Here is a 14,756-nt window from a genome sequence, read left to right as displayed (position 1 = left end):
TCGACCCACCTCCTCCTAGCCCGCCTCTCTTTGCTTAGAGCATGCGCAGTGGCCCGAGTGAGAATAGAGGATTTCCAGCCATCAGAAGAAAAGGAGTATTGGATCGTTCTTATTTTAGGATAAATGGCATCAGGTTGAACCAGCTCGTGTGACCTAGATAGATTTAATCTGATTTCACTTACACCGTAAAAGTAAGGGTATCTTGTTATAGTTTTTTTATGTTGTTTATAACAAATTGAAAAATATGTAAACATTTTATCTCTTATTTATGTATAACTATTAAAGGTAGGAATCACCATACATCCCGTGATTCCATATTATCACAATACTTGGTTCACAGTATGATATTATTGATATTTTTAACATTCTGTGATGTCCTGAGTATTGCAATAATACATGTTGCAGTTTATCACCTCTCAAGCATATCAAGCATACTAACACTGTAAGATGAAGACAGGTCAGTCTGACTCTATTTTACAAAGGCTCATTCAGACTGATGGCAACATGTTGGCACGTCTGTCTGTTTTTATCGATTAGATAGTAATTATTTGAAAATCTCTTAGAAAGTGATTGCAGTCAGTGCTCGTCAGCCTGAGACTGTTTGCAGAAAGGTTGCCTTCTTGCAGTCATAAGGGGTTGTGAGTACCCTTGAGCTTTGGGCAACCATCTAGTCACAAGAAGTTGCAAGAAGTCACAGAATGTGAAATAATTCAATACATAACCAGTCAGCCACTGTTTTTTAATTTTTCATGTTTATTGATAGATTTTTTTTGTAGATGCAGTAAGGTTGCATCATATCAATATCAATATTTACTGTCTCTGTACTGATACTGTATCACCAAGCAAAGTATCACAATATTGATTTTACAATACAGTAACATTTATTTTGTGAAACTCAATAGTCAAAATCAATATTGATATTGCCTCCCCCAATCCTAACTAAATACTGTTGAAAAAGCTAAAAATGATTATTATTGACAGTACTTCATTATAAAAGCTAGCTCAAACAAACTAAAAACTAGGTCATTATAAGGAATATACCTTTTTCTTGCATCAATGCAACCTTTGTTCAATATCTGAAGTAAAGCATCCAAAGCAATGAACATCACACAAGCATGGTGAGCATAAGGGCTAGAGAGCTAGAGAAAGCTAGAGAATCAAGGCTGACGTGGTTTGGGACGCACAGAGGAGGGATAGGGGCTATGTTGGAGTAGGCAAGGCAGGAGGAAAACCAGAAAGCCACAAAGATTCATGAATCTAGTGAAGGAGGACATGCAAGGGGTTAACAGATAGATGCCAAGGCTAGGGTTAGATGACAATATGCTGTGGTGACATTCAAATTAAGCAATCGAAAGAAGAAGACTCAATAACTTTTAATAGTTTCTACGGTTTGAATGGAGAGCACAGAATCTGTTCAAGAGAAAGGTTTCATTAAGTTTTTTTTTTTTTTTTTAAGGAGGAGAATGAAATGGAGTAGGTGCGAGAGGGAGTAGGAGTTCTCTGGGGGGTGGAAGGTGGAAAGCAATGGGGAGTGAATAACCAAGTGCCTGAGTGGAGCAGAGAGTATACAGATAGGAGTGTGGCTGTGTGGATTTATCGGACAAACGATTTTGAATATAAAGCTGCCACGCAGGGGGAAACATATTAATGAATGATGCTGAAGATGGCAATGACTGGCTGGCAGATGCATTTTATGAAAAGATAAGTTGGCCACGGTCACTACCCCTTCCACTGAGTAGTGACTGTGGCAGTGCACATCTGACATTGGACAATGAGGGCAAATTATGAAACAATCAGGTGAAAGGGTTTGGAAACAGGGAACAGTGCACTACATGATCTACATTTTAACTGGGAAACACTGAAAGATGGGTGATGGTCTCTTAAAATGGTCCTGGGAAGTTTCATCTAGATATTATCAGAGAACAACCACATTTTCTGACCTGAATCTTGGTTAGAGGCTGGCTGCCTGGAACTGTTTGCAAGACATTCTTTGGGTGGTGCAGTCTGGGCTAGGGCAACACAGGCCTCCTTCCAAACTGCAGCGTTTCAGGCAACGGGCATACAAAATCTCTCTTTCCCTGCCAATAGCTCCTCATAAATCCTAATTGTTGCTCTTGGTGTTGTTGTCGGTGTGGCACCAGAGCTTGACCAAAACATATTGAAACTTGAAACAGGAATTAAACACCTTGTTCTGAGTCTATACGGCCTAATCCCTGTCTCCATATCCACAGACTTTGAGGAACAGTCCTGCTAAATCCTTTAGGGATCAAGTGTTTTAGTGTTTCCTTTTCTTTATCTCCTTTTGTATAAGATGTACTGGATCATCCTTTATGAAATTAGATTACGTCATCCCACAGTTCAGTACATTACTGTGATTATTGTGCTGTTTTACATTTTTATTATCAGTTCAACGGTGCGCTATTCCACAGAAATTTTGCAGCCATTCTATGGAAAACATAGACTCTGCAGACAGACAAGACACATGTAACAAGTGCACAAACTGGTTAACAGACACAACAGGCAGGTCAAGTGGCAGGAATAAGAGAAGCAAGAGACGGCCACAGATTTTGCATACAAAAGAGCCACTGAGCTGATGGGGAACAGCTGTGCTGGTTAGGTCACATTGGCAGTTGTCGAATTTCAAGGCATGGGGGAAAAAAACACAGAACACAACTCGTTTCTTTTAATTTAACTATATCTGAAACATGTTTATCTCTCTCTCTTTTTTTTAAAAAATTTAAACGTGTGAACATTTAGAGGCAGAATAGCTCTAACTAATTCGCTTTTGTTAGTTGTTACGTGTCATTCCACTGTGTTGACTAGTTAATGAGGTGGTTTAATGCTACCTTTGTCCCCAATAGGTTTAGGGCTGTCATCTGTTCAGATTTCCTCTGGCCCTCTTGGATAGTCTGTAGGCTACGTTTCTATTACAATAGACAGGAAAGGTAATACTGGTAAAACGTGCCCAACTGCACGGTGACCTCTTTGGTTGATAGATGTCTGAAATGTGTACAAAAGCGTAGTTATAACAGGAAAGGTGATTCATTAGTGTAGAATAAAAGGGTTGGGAGGAGATTTGTTTTAAAAAAAAAAGTCAGAAAGCTTTAGCTGTTTCTTTGTCAGTGGGCCTGAGTTATCTGATTACATAAATCAACAGCTCTATCTGCCCACTTCCAACATCTCCCAATATTATTCTCCTACTAGCTTTAAAATTTATATATCCAAATCAAAGGCTGAGAGACAACCCAGCCAGTGTTCTCTAACATAAAGCCTTTAAGCTTATGGGGAAAAAAACCCAACGAAATTAAACTTGAGACAGTAACTCGAAATTTCGACTTAGCTCTGGCTGCCATCTTTTTTTCGGTGGCGGAAACAAGCTTCCGTGCCATAACAGAAGCACGATTTGAATCACAAAAAGCCGGATCCCTAAGCATATGGTCTCCCGCCTCAATGTCCCAAAATGCAGTTCGACTGTCGTCATCGTGTTGTTGCGGAAGTGCTGGAAGATCGCCGTGTCCGTGTTTCTGCGCTCTCTGACATCTGCATTCATTCTCCAGAGCAGATATTTCTCTCTGATTTTCATCATTCACTGGAAGCTATGGCAGCTCTGAAGTACGCCGGTATGGACGATACAGATAGTGAGGATGAGTTACCACCTGGATGGGAGGAGAGGTCTACTAAAGATGGTTGGGTCTACTATGCAAAGTAAGTGAGATCTCACTATTAACGCTATCAGCAAGCATGTTTGTGTATGAGTTCAGTCCTAACACTTACTGACATCAGGGCCATGCCATTCCTATTAGCACCTGGCTAACACAGCCTGCTAGCTACACTTGTTAAAATCCTCTGCCAACTGAAATGTAAAGTCTGTGTTATAAAGTGTGCCGTCCTCATTTCACTGTAGGGTTTGTGCTAATTGTTGTTAGTCTTTGATAAGTCTGTGAGTTTGTCATCTCGACCTATGCTGCTGTAGTGTCACTATCCACTAGCTGCGATGCTGTACACTTACGCTGAAATATAAAATCACAACCCTCCTCAGTAATGGGATAATGCATTAGAAATGTACATTTTGGATGTGCAGCTGAAAAATCTATATCAAGTGTGTGATGCTGTGATGCTGTCGTGACAATATCGACCAGAATCTCTACTCATCTTGGGCATCAGGAGTCATTGAGTCAATGTGGGGCATTTGCTGATTTCTTTGAACTGTTTGAATTTATTTAGGATTTTCTCAAATCACAAGGTCAAAAATCTACTTCCAGGCTCAAATATTTACAATATATAAAACTTAGCAAGTAACAGCTCAATGACATGCTTTTAGTAGCTGTCAACAAGCTCCTGTCTGGATACTTGACCACTCTTCTTGGCAGAATTGGTACAGTTCATTTAAATTGGTTGGCTTCCTAGCACAGACCTGGCTTTTAAACATAGTCTACAAATTTTAAATAGATTAGAGGTCAGGCTTTGGGGCTTTGGGAATGTCATTCTAGAGCCTTAGCCTGCTTTATCTCTTAAAAAAACACGTTTTGATGTGTTTGAGAGCAATGGCTGGTTTGACATGAAGTTGAAAAATTTGGATGTAGTATTTCTTCATTATTCAGTCCACTTTGTGCAGTTTAAAATAGAATAGAACAATCCTTTAATTGTCCCACAAGGGGAAATTCCGTTGTGACAGCAGCAAGAAAAACACATATACAAACAAACAGGACACTTAACAGAAACATACACATTTTTTTTTTACATATTTACATCAAGGACAAAGTTACCAAAAACAGAGTACTGTGCAGTTGTTAAAATTAAATAAAATTAAATACAGATAAGAGGCAAACCCAGGTTGTAGTGTGAATAGGTTGATAAAATAGTGCAAGTTACAGCGCTGATGTAAACTTCTATGTTTGTTGGGAGCAGTTTTGATTGTACAGCTGCAGGGAGGAAGGACCTGCGGAAACGCTCCTTCATGCATCTAGGATGCAGCAGTCTGTCACTGAAGGAGCTCTGCAATTCAGCAACATTTACATGCATGGGGTGGGAGACTCTGCCCATCAGAGATGTTATTTTGGCCAGAGTCCTTCTGTCTCCCACCACCTGCACTGGGTCCAGGGGGCATCCCAGAACAGAGCTGGCCTTCCTGATGAGTTTATCCAACCTCTGTACCAGCACCATTGGCAAAAAACTGCCCCAGAACATGATACAACCACTACCATGCGTGACAGCTGGTACAGTGCTCTCAGGTTTAAAAGCATCACATTTACTGCTCAAAATATACCTCTGGTCATTGTGATCAAAACGCTCAATCTTTGTCTCTTTTATCCAGAAGGCATTTGGCTTGTCGATTTTGGAGCAGTGGCTTCTTTCTTGGTTGGCACCCTCTTGGGCCACGGTGATGTAAAACTCACTTCACTGTGGACAGTGATGCTGGTGTACCAGCAGGTTCCAGTACATGGCATGATTTAGTCTTCGTGTTTGCATGTGTATACACGTATACATGTATTTTATGGTCACGTATGTGTGCTTGTGTGTGAATGTGTACATTTTTGTATATGTATGTGCATATTGCATCTACACATATTTTTTACAAACATATATGGATGTCTTACAGTGTTTCTATAATGTTTTCATCTTATCTATTTTAATTATTTTTATTATATTATCCCTCTGTTCAGCACTTTGGCTGAAACTTGATGTCTTTATGTGCGATATAAATAAAGATGACTTGACTTGGTGGTTCCTGGGTTGGTCCTGATTATTCTAACAAATTTTATCTCATTCAGGGTAACAGTTTGGGTCTATTTCCAGACTTTGGCAAAGTGATGATACATCCTGTATATAAAAAGGCATTAAAGATGCATACTGTATAATTAGTCCACCCTGGAAAAAAAACAGTTCAAAGAAATAATTAAAATCCCTAAATTTCCATGACATTCATGCCCATGATGAGTGTAAATACACTACTGACCACAACTGTATATTGTAAAGATAATGATTTTTTTTTTCATTCACTCTTAATCTCTACGTTTGTGTAAACAGTCATGATGAGATGAAGACACAGTGGGAGCACCCCAAGACAGGAAAGAAGAAACGTTGTGCTGGAGGTTTGCTTTATTCACTTGTGTTTTTCATTTCCCTGGAGAATTGTTCACATGTATGCAAAGCTGAGATTATTTGATATTTCTCTAACTTGGACTTGGTTATTTGGAGTATTGTCAACCACACAACGTTTATGCAGTGGCCAGTAGCTAACCAGTCAGTTAAAAAAATTTATAAAACAGGACATGGAATTCAGTTTTGACTTGAAATGTATATACACTTTTTTTTTTTTTACAAACTTTTTCTATTAAAGAATAATAAATGTCTGTCTTTTTCTACAGACTTACCATATGGTTGGGAGCAGGAAACTGATGAAAAAGGACAGATAATTTACATTGAGTAAGAAGACTTATGATCAAACTCCTTATGTTTGTGGAAATGTTTGACTGCAATAAAACTACGTTGCTGCTTTCATTCCTGCTTTCCTCTGTCATTTTCAGTCACATTAACAAGCGGAGCACATATTTTGATCCACGTCATGCATTTACAGTAGAGGATGTGGTGGTGAAGCCGAAGCGGTACGATGGAAACACTGCTGCTCTCGAGATCCTGCAGGGTCGTGACCTCTCTGACAAGGTTGTCCTCATTACCGGAGGCAATGCGGGCATAGGTGAGCTTAATGTTTATTTATCTTTTTCTTTTGTCTGACAAACGTTCTGAAAAGTTGAAACCATCACTCTGCAGTAATGTGTGTTTCTGTGATGACACCACTAGGTGGTGATATGGTATTACGCTATAACAGAAGGGCGCTTGCCAAGACTGTCTCTATTCCTCGTATGTCCCCATCTCTTCACAACGGGGCATTCATCAACATTAGCCTCCAAAATGATACACTTAGACTCAACAAATCACTCCTTAATACCGAACATGACTGTATTGAAGTTCATTAGCAGGGCTGAATTGGATGTCATTGTTAACTGTAATGAATGGTGTCCATTTGTACCCAGCAAATGCATGGCTCACTATATAATGGTCTGGAAACAAATTTATTTCCTCTTTCCTTTAGTTTAAATTAGCACAAGTCCTGGCCATTTGTTCAGACTCGCTTCTTTGTTCGAGATAGATAATGACAGCATGAGGAAAATCAAATAAACATAAAATCGTTAATTGTCTTTATATTCAAATTCTTTGTCCCAACGAAAGTCCCTGCAATGTAATTGCACTGTGTGTGGGAGTGTGTGTCTCTGTGTATCTGTGTACGTGTGTGATATGAGATGTAGCAAGGCAGCACTGTATTACATAGATTTACAGCAGCCTGGGGACCTTCACTGAGGCAAGAAGCTTGTGAACTTAAATGCCTGCCTGACCCTGATGTTCTTCTGTCTTTTATCTCTACACACATTAAGAGAACACAGTTTTTAAAAAGTAACACAAATGAAAATGATTTATTGTTTAGTCTCCTGGGACTGTTTACGTCCTCATGTGGACACTGCACTTTATACTTAAAAAGTGTTTTATACTTTTTTTAAACAATGGTGACTTTATTGTGTTTCTCTGTAATATAAACCCATTGCACCCATATGAGGACATACAGTTTTTTTCTTAATTAAAAGAAGAGTTTTTGTTCAAAGATGATGCTTAGTTTTTATACTTACTTGGTCCAGCTAATGCCCAAAATTTAGGAGAAATTAGAGGTTCATATTCTTGCCACACACAATAGACACTACCATCCGTTAGCTGATCAATAGGCAGTTTCAGCACTTAATAATAATAATAATAATAATAATAATTGGCTTGTATCAAATGACCTCTGATGACTGTATTTTCATTAAACCTGTGACCGTCACTAAACCTAGATCTGTTCAACCTATTTTTCTTTTTTTTTTTTGTCTCTGAATCAAAAGACTCACAACAAACATCAATTAAAAATATATCTGACATCCATCAAAACATTATTTGCTAGAAATTATTATTTTTTTTAATGTTTTGGGTTAGGATTACTTCTATGTATAGTTAAAAAAGTAATAATTTTACTATGAAATCTGTCAAAGGAAAATGCACATGAACATGTGAAATGCAGAAAATCTGTACCCAGAATAAGTGTAATGAACTGAAAAAACGCCAACATTAGAATGGGAATGCCTATGATTACCAGAACAAAGTGTAGTGTGAGTCAGATACTAAAGGATAATTATCAAAATAAAGAAAACGTGAACATTTATGGCTGCAGAACGACTGTAGGCATCAGAGGTTAAAAGTGCATAAGCTTCTCATTCCAAATGTATTGCTTTCACTCGTGTAGATGCGGATAGAGGATTAGTTCTAAAATACATCCGATACTTGGCCTGAGCGATAATTGTATAGGATGAATGGAGAAAATTACTAATAGCTTTCTCCACAAGAGGGCACAGGAGGTCTGTGATGTGCATGCTATTGATATTTAAAAATGTTATCATATTAGCTGTTTTACATGTACTTATTTTTGCCTTAATTAAAAAAAACACTATATAATGAAAAAGATAATCCTCATTCAACATTTGTTGTGATATATTTAATAAAAAAATGCTGGAAAAAAATGCAGTTTTCCACAAAAGACTGCATCAAGTAGTGGTAATACACTGACACTATATAGTGCATGAATACTTATTAGAACCCATATTAACATAACCTTTGTTTTGCTCATATTAAATATGCAGCAGCTATAATTAACAGTATTCTAATAGTAATTGCTACTTCTCATGTACTCCTTTGACATTCCTTTAGTGAAATGTGGTTATGCCAATTGGTTGGACCCACTTAGCATTTTAATGGCATCAGTAGTGTTTTAATCCAAGTGTCAAGGCTATTTCCAATTCCTGTAGTGCTTAATTCCTCCACAGGAAATGTGACATTTTTATTAGTAATGGTAGGATATTAATTAATTCCAAAAATGTACATTAAAATATTTTAATTTAGTTTCAAATGCACATAAACATGAAAACCACATATATAACATTATTTATGCATGAAATATTACCGCCTCCTGTTTTTGTGACCAGTCTTCAAGCTCCACTGCAATAGTGCTGGGAGGCGAGACAGTGATGCAGTTTGTCTTGCCAGTGTGATCACTGCGCTCGCTTTACAACATTAGTCTTCCTCTCTCTGCTTTCTTTTGTAAATTAAAAACCAGTACCAACCCGAATGGCAATTTTTAATTGTGATAATGGAAATGAATGATCGTAGTTTGTTTCCCCCCCTCCGCTCGTCTCCGTCTCCCTCCCTCCTCCTTCTTTTTAAAGGTTTTCTTACTCGTATAGACCTGTGGTTGTACACCTGTACCTCTGCATTGATTCCTAAGCAGCTTTGACCCAAGCCTGAGCCTCCTATCCATCCCCATTACACAGTACTGCTCTGGCTCTAATTCGCCCCTATCAACTAACTCTCAGGTTATTTACTGGCCAGGGGTCCATGGAACAGTTGTCCTTAAAGGGCCATTGTCCTGATGTCTCTAGCCCCCACTGGGTTCAGAGTGAGGATACTTGCTTTTTAAATATAAAACTGCACAACATTGCACAAAAATGTATTTCTATTTTCCCTCTCAGGACACGTGGTCTTATTTACCCAGTGACAGCTCCTTTGGGAACTGTTTTTATGGACATTTATGTGTCCAGATACCTGGGGAGGGTCATCAGTCTCTCAGGTGACTTGTTGACATATGTTTAATAGTGGTCAGAAATAACATATCCGCCTCCTGTCTTACTCAACTAAAATGGTCCTGCTTTTTTAAATTAGTCCAGCTCAGCATGTCTGGTGCACAAAAGAAAGAAAACACTTGTTCAAGTGTGGTTTTTACTTATGCAGATCTCTTTATTTTTCAAAAAGTTCTCACAGATTATAATTTTTTATTCAGTATGTGAAATTATGAGTTTGAAAATAAGTTTTTATTTATTCTGCTTTTCACTGTTGACGTGTTTCATACCTGAACTTTTTGCACCTTCTATGGAGAGTCTTGCTGTTGAGCAGTGCATACAGTTGCAAAGCTTTACTCAGTCTAAATGCATGCACTAAATTCCACGTGGTCTTCTTGTTAAGGTGCAGGGTCAATGTAGGAATAAGAAGCAGAAAAGACTTAGGATGTCCAGACGGGGAATAGCAAGGATTTAGAAAGGAGCGCTTCGTAATGTTTTAGTCTCTCTATGCATTGTCTCTGCAGTGTTTTAGGACTTTCAATGTTATTCTTATTCATGAAAGACTAACAATGTTCCATAGTTGTGTTGATCCCAGTGTTGTGTTGTGAGGATTAAGTGTCAGGCTGGTGCTCTCCTCTCTCTGGATGGAGAGATCCCTAAGCATATTCAGTGAGTCGCAGAGCTGCGGGAGCCTCTGTGTGCAGATTAAACCCATAGCCTAGCTTTGTGGCTGATCATTAGATTGAGGCAGATTTGTTAAGCATAACTGCCATTAAATTGGTTGCAAAGCTCTGGTATTTACTGCACTACTGTTTATGAATAAGGACCTCCTTAAAGACCCGTGCAGCGATGCGTTAAACCCAAGCCTCAGTAAGGAGGGAAATGCATTATTCATAGTGGGAGGAATTAGATGGATAAAAAGATGTTCCTGGTGAGGATGGCGTGTGGCGTCTGTGTGTGTGTGTGTGTGCGTTTTTGTCTCTGAGCATCTCTCAGTGACTACGTGTGGTTTAGATGACATCCAGAGTGCATCTGTGTTTATATTAAGTCTTCATTGTGTGTGTGTGTGTGTGTGTGTGTGTGTGTGTGTGTGTGTGTGTGTGTGTGTGTGTGTGTGTGTGTGTCCACCGGGTGAATGGCCGGCTAGTGTCCTGCTCTGCCTTCTCCGTATCAACTTGTGAACTGAACCGCCGAGGAAATCAAAGGGAAGTTTTATTTTATTTTTTTTTCATCGGGCATTTCATGTTCTCACTGATGAATGTGTTTATTGGCTACGTAATAAGAACCAGTTCCGGTTGGTTAGTCAAATTATTCAACTTTATTAACCTTAGATGAAATTTGCTATGCAGACCCAAACTGGTGTAACGTGCAGAGAGTATAATGCTGGAGGCTAGCAGGGTTCAATAATGATTACAGCTCTAATATAATGGAACTGAAGTGGTTAGAGAAAGAGAGGATGGAATACATATATGTGCTTAAAGGCTGTAGGTAAAATAAAATGAAGGGGCATTGGGTTATTGTGTGTAGTCAAGTAGTTTATAGACCTATCGAGTTTACAGTCTGCACATGATGAGGGGGATGAAAGTTACATGACGGGGGAATGCGGGGGGGATTTTGATGACAGTGATGAAAATAGCCCTAATGCTCAGCAGCTATGTGTGCATGAGCAGGCCTCTGGGGTTTGTGTTTATCATTGTACACGTTTGTGATTTGGTGCGCTATGTGTTTATCAGCTGTACTGTCCTCCTTCCGCTCTCTGTGAGGCTGACTGCTGGAGGACCAGGGGTGTCCAGTGTGTTGTGAGGCCATGATGAAAGATTGTGTTGGGAGTTGGAGGTTGACACAGAGGGTCAGAGAAAGAAAAGGGGGGTTGGTGGGTGGGTGGGTAGGCGGGTGCTAGATAGGGCTGCATGGCTGGTGAGGTGGTAGTGGGGGTGGTGGGGGAGCCAGGAGGGGATAGGGAGGGGTAATAGAACCACTCCAGTGCTCTCACCTGGAACAGCTCAACCTTGGGCTGTAATTACTAACCATACATTCCACTTTTAGGGTGACATCTCCCTCCTCTTGGACTAATGGAGGGGAATTAGAGGGGATCTTAAAAGTCAGAAAGAGCGGGGGAGATGTCCCCTTCTTCACTTCTTGGGCAAGAAATACACGGTAACCGCAGGAACAGGTGTACTCATCACATCAGAGATGGTCAGGAGTTTGAAGATGTCTCTCAAATCCAGCCACTCTTTGCTTTCATAGATACACATGCATGTATTAACCTCCTAAGACCCGAATTCTTCCACGGCATGCATTTTTAATTTCTCTTTGATATTTGGGCTGATTGGGACCCGATGAATGTAAAAACAAAGAATTACCAGATTTTTTTATTTTTTTTACCTAATTTTTGTTTCTGAGAAAAATGAGAGCCACATATGAGGATATTCATTTAAAATTTTGATAGAACAGTAGCAGTATAATGTCCTCGTAAGTGGATATCAGGCCCTTGTAGAGCAAAATTGAGTATTTTGGTCTAAATAACCCAAAATGTGATGTCCACATATGTGGACGCCAGGTTCTAGGAGATTAAAGACTTGTTTTGGACTAATATTTGGACTAGACCTCAAATAATTAGTTGACAGTCAAATAATTTTTCTGTTGTTTATCAAATACTACTTTTTCTGTTTTTAACTAAGGAATTCACCTCACTGTGGAAAATAGAATAAAATGTATAAAATATAGGATATGAATATCTGTTTATGTATATCACAGTTATGTTGAAAAGTGAAATAGATGGTGCTTATTAACTTATTATTTTTAGAAACATACTGCATGTGTTATATAATATCTATAGTAACTGGGATGAGATGGGCACGTGGGATAAAGCTGTGTAACAGTGCAGTGTCGGGTCACATGAAGGTGATTGTGGCAAGTTGTTACAAAATCTACAAATTTCTAAACTCTTTACCAACTAAAATAAATCAAACAGAAGACAGAAATAAACAGCAATAAACATAATAATAAAAACCATACTTATCATGTTTATTAATTGCCTCATAAATAGCCCAAATGCAATTTCAGTTAAAAACACCTTGTAACTCATTGAGTTTGGGCGATATGTACTCTGTTCATAATCATGTTTTTTTTTCTCTCTCGTGTTCTTTCGAGCACAAATTCAGCTCTGGAAAAGGGGATTGTGGGAACCCGACATGTTTACCCACAGGTCTTGTAATGATCTGAACCGACTTCTGTTTGCCCAATTGTACTGCAGAGCTTATTTTAGTTAAATGCCTCTTTGGATGCAGATCAAGAGAGGGAAGGAGCAGGCGGCTCCGTTTGCCAAATAAACACGTTTACTGACGAGGCTGGTAATGATCTCATTACATTGAGCCAATACACCTGTGTACGAGGGGGATCCAGAGAGGGGCAGTGGGCCAGGGAGGACAAACAAAGCGTGAAATCACTAAATCACACTCATTATTGGGGGATATCAGTAGGGCCAGGATCCTAATGTACCATGAAGAGCATTCACAGCTTAATGGACATTTTACACATTTTTATGCATTTTATACATTACAGTAAAACACATTTTCAACAATAGCTGAGCCATGTAGAGCATTCTTGCTACTTTATAAAGCTTGAGATTGTACATACACACATTCAAAGAAACTTCCCCCCATCTACAGACTCTTCTCTGCAAACCTCTGCAGCTACTACATCTGTTTAGACAGAAAAATCTGGGTGAGCATCACATCCAAGCGGGCCTCCCGTGCGCTGTAAAACAGCTTATGGCGTTTGTCGATCCACCAGCGCAAAAGAAACCCCTGTCTGACCTCTTGTCATGTTCCACCATCAGCATACAATGCTGAAACAGGCTCCCTTTGTTGTACACCTGACCAGGAACTAATTTCGTCGCGGCCCTCTCCACCGGTAACACGGGCAAGAGGGCGGGGAGTCTCTGTTACAGGAACGCCACACTCGTTATTTCACAATTAATGTCAAGCCCTTGTTATTTGTCATTGCAAATACATGGCTTCGGCGCTGCTGCTGTTGTCGCTGCCATATTCTAATTTGTTCCCCATTATGGAAAACACTGGTGTCGATTAATTTCACTTTCATGCTTTGTACACACAACCAGTCGGTGTGAGGTGTTGTTGTTTACCAGAAGCCAGTAGTCTTGTCCAATTTATAAAGACGGGAAAAAATGCCTTTAAATGAAGCTTCGTTTGTGGGAAAAAAATATATAAAAATCACTTCGTACACATCCATATGATTTTATCAATTTTAAAAGCAGTGTTCAGATTATGCCGAAGTGAAAACGCAGACACTTTGCGTGACACTCAGAAGTTACGATAACATTTGTTTTCTAAAGCCCGCCGCCGCTCATTTGGATTCAAAGCCTATTTTTACCCCACCAGTCACTCTGCTTGTTTTTTCTGTCATGCTGTTTTTATTTTCATTTCCATTTCCTGTGAGTGAAATGATCTCCGCTCACAGTCACAGTCCCCTCCATTACACCTAATAAGGTGTCATATAATTTCATTCCATGCTTCACTTGTCAGAAAGGGCTTCCAATCCCACTCCAATTTTGAGTTTTAATAGATATTAGTCCTTAATGCTCTCCTCACAATTAGGCCTCCCAGTTTTGCTCTTAATGAAAATCAGATTAAGACATATAATCTAATTACAGTCCATATTAATCCACCACCCGATACACTCTGCCTACTGCTCTGCCACTCAGACCCTCTTGCCACAATCAGTTATTGAGCCTTTCACTTTGTCAGTCAGGACTCTCATACTGCATGTGGATATGCGCTTGTGTGTGTGTGTGTGTGTGTGTGTGTGTGTGTGTGTGTGTATGTATATACACAGGTTTGTATATAGAAGTAGGATTAAAAATATGACACGACTCTGTGCTCTTGAACTTTTCTGTGACACATGAAGGGTAGTAAATGTCAAAGGAAATAAAAATACGGTGAAGGAAAGAAAGTTAATCTCATAAATTAATTCAACCTACGGGATGAAATGACCCATTTAGACTTGTAATTTAGAAATGAACTTCTCTCCCTCTATCTT

General features: G+C 39.3%; 1 protein-coding gene across 1 annotated transcript in view; it reads left to right on the top strand.

Moving 5' to 3' along the window:
• Window positions 1-82: 82 nt before the first annotated feature.
• Window positions 83-14,756, top strand: part of wwox (WW domain containing oxidoreductase) — a 133,539-nt gene continuing 118,865 nt past the window's right edge. The window contains exons 1-5 of the mRNA XM_063479853.1: window positions 83-191; window positions 3,558-3,705; window positions 6,028-6,092; window positions 6,369-6,426; window positions 6,528-6,697. Coding sequence (XP_063335923.1) covers window positions 3,599-3,705; window positions 6,028-6,092; window positions 6,369-6,426; window positions 6,528-6,697 — 400 coding nt within the window. The 5' untranslated portion in view covers window positions 83-191; window positions 3,558-3,598. The remainder of the gene's footprint in view (window positions 192-3,557; window positions 3,706-6,027; window positions 6,093-6,368; window positions 6,427-6,527; window positions 6,698-14,756) is intronic.

This window comes from Pelmatolapia mariae, linkage group LG7 (assembly GCF_036321145.2).
Source record: "Pelmatolapia mariae isolate MD_Pm_ZW linkage group LG7, Pm_UMD_F_2, whole genome shotgun sequence".
Classification (NCBI taxonomy): domain Eukaryota; kingdom Metazoa; phylum Chordata; class Actinopteri; order Cichliformes; family Cichlidae; genus Pelmatolapia; species Pelmatolapia mariae.
Note: the sequence above shows the minus strand (reverse complement) of the source record. Positions and strands in the feature narration are given on the sequence as shown.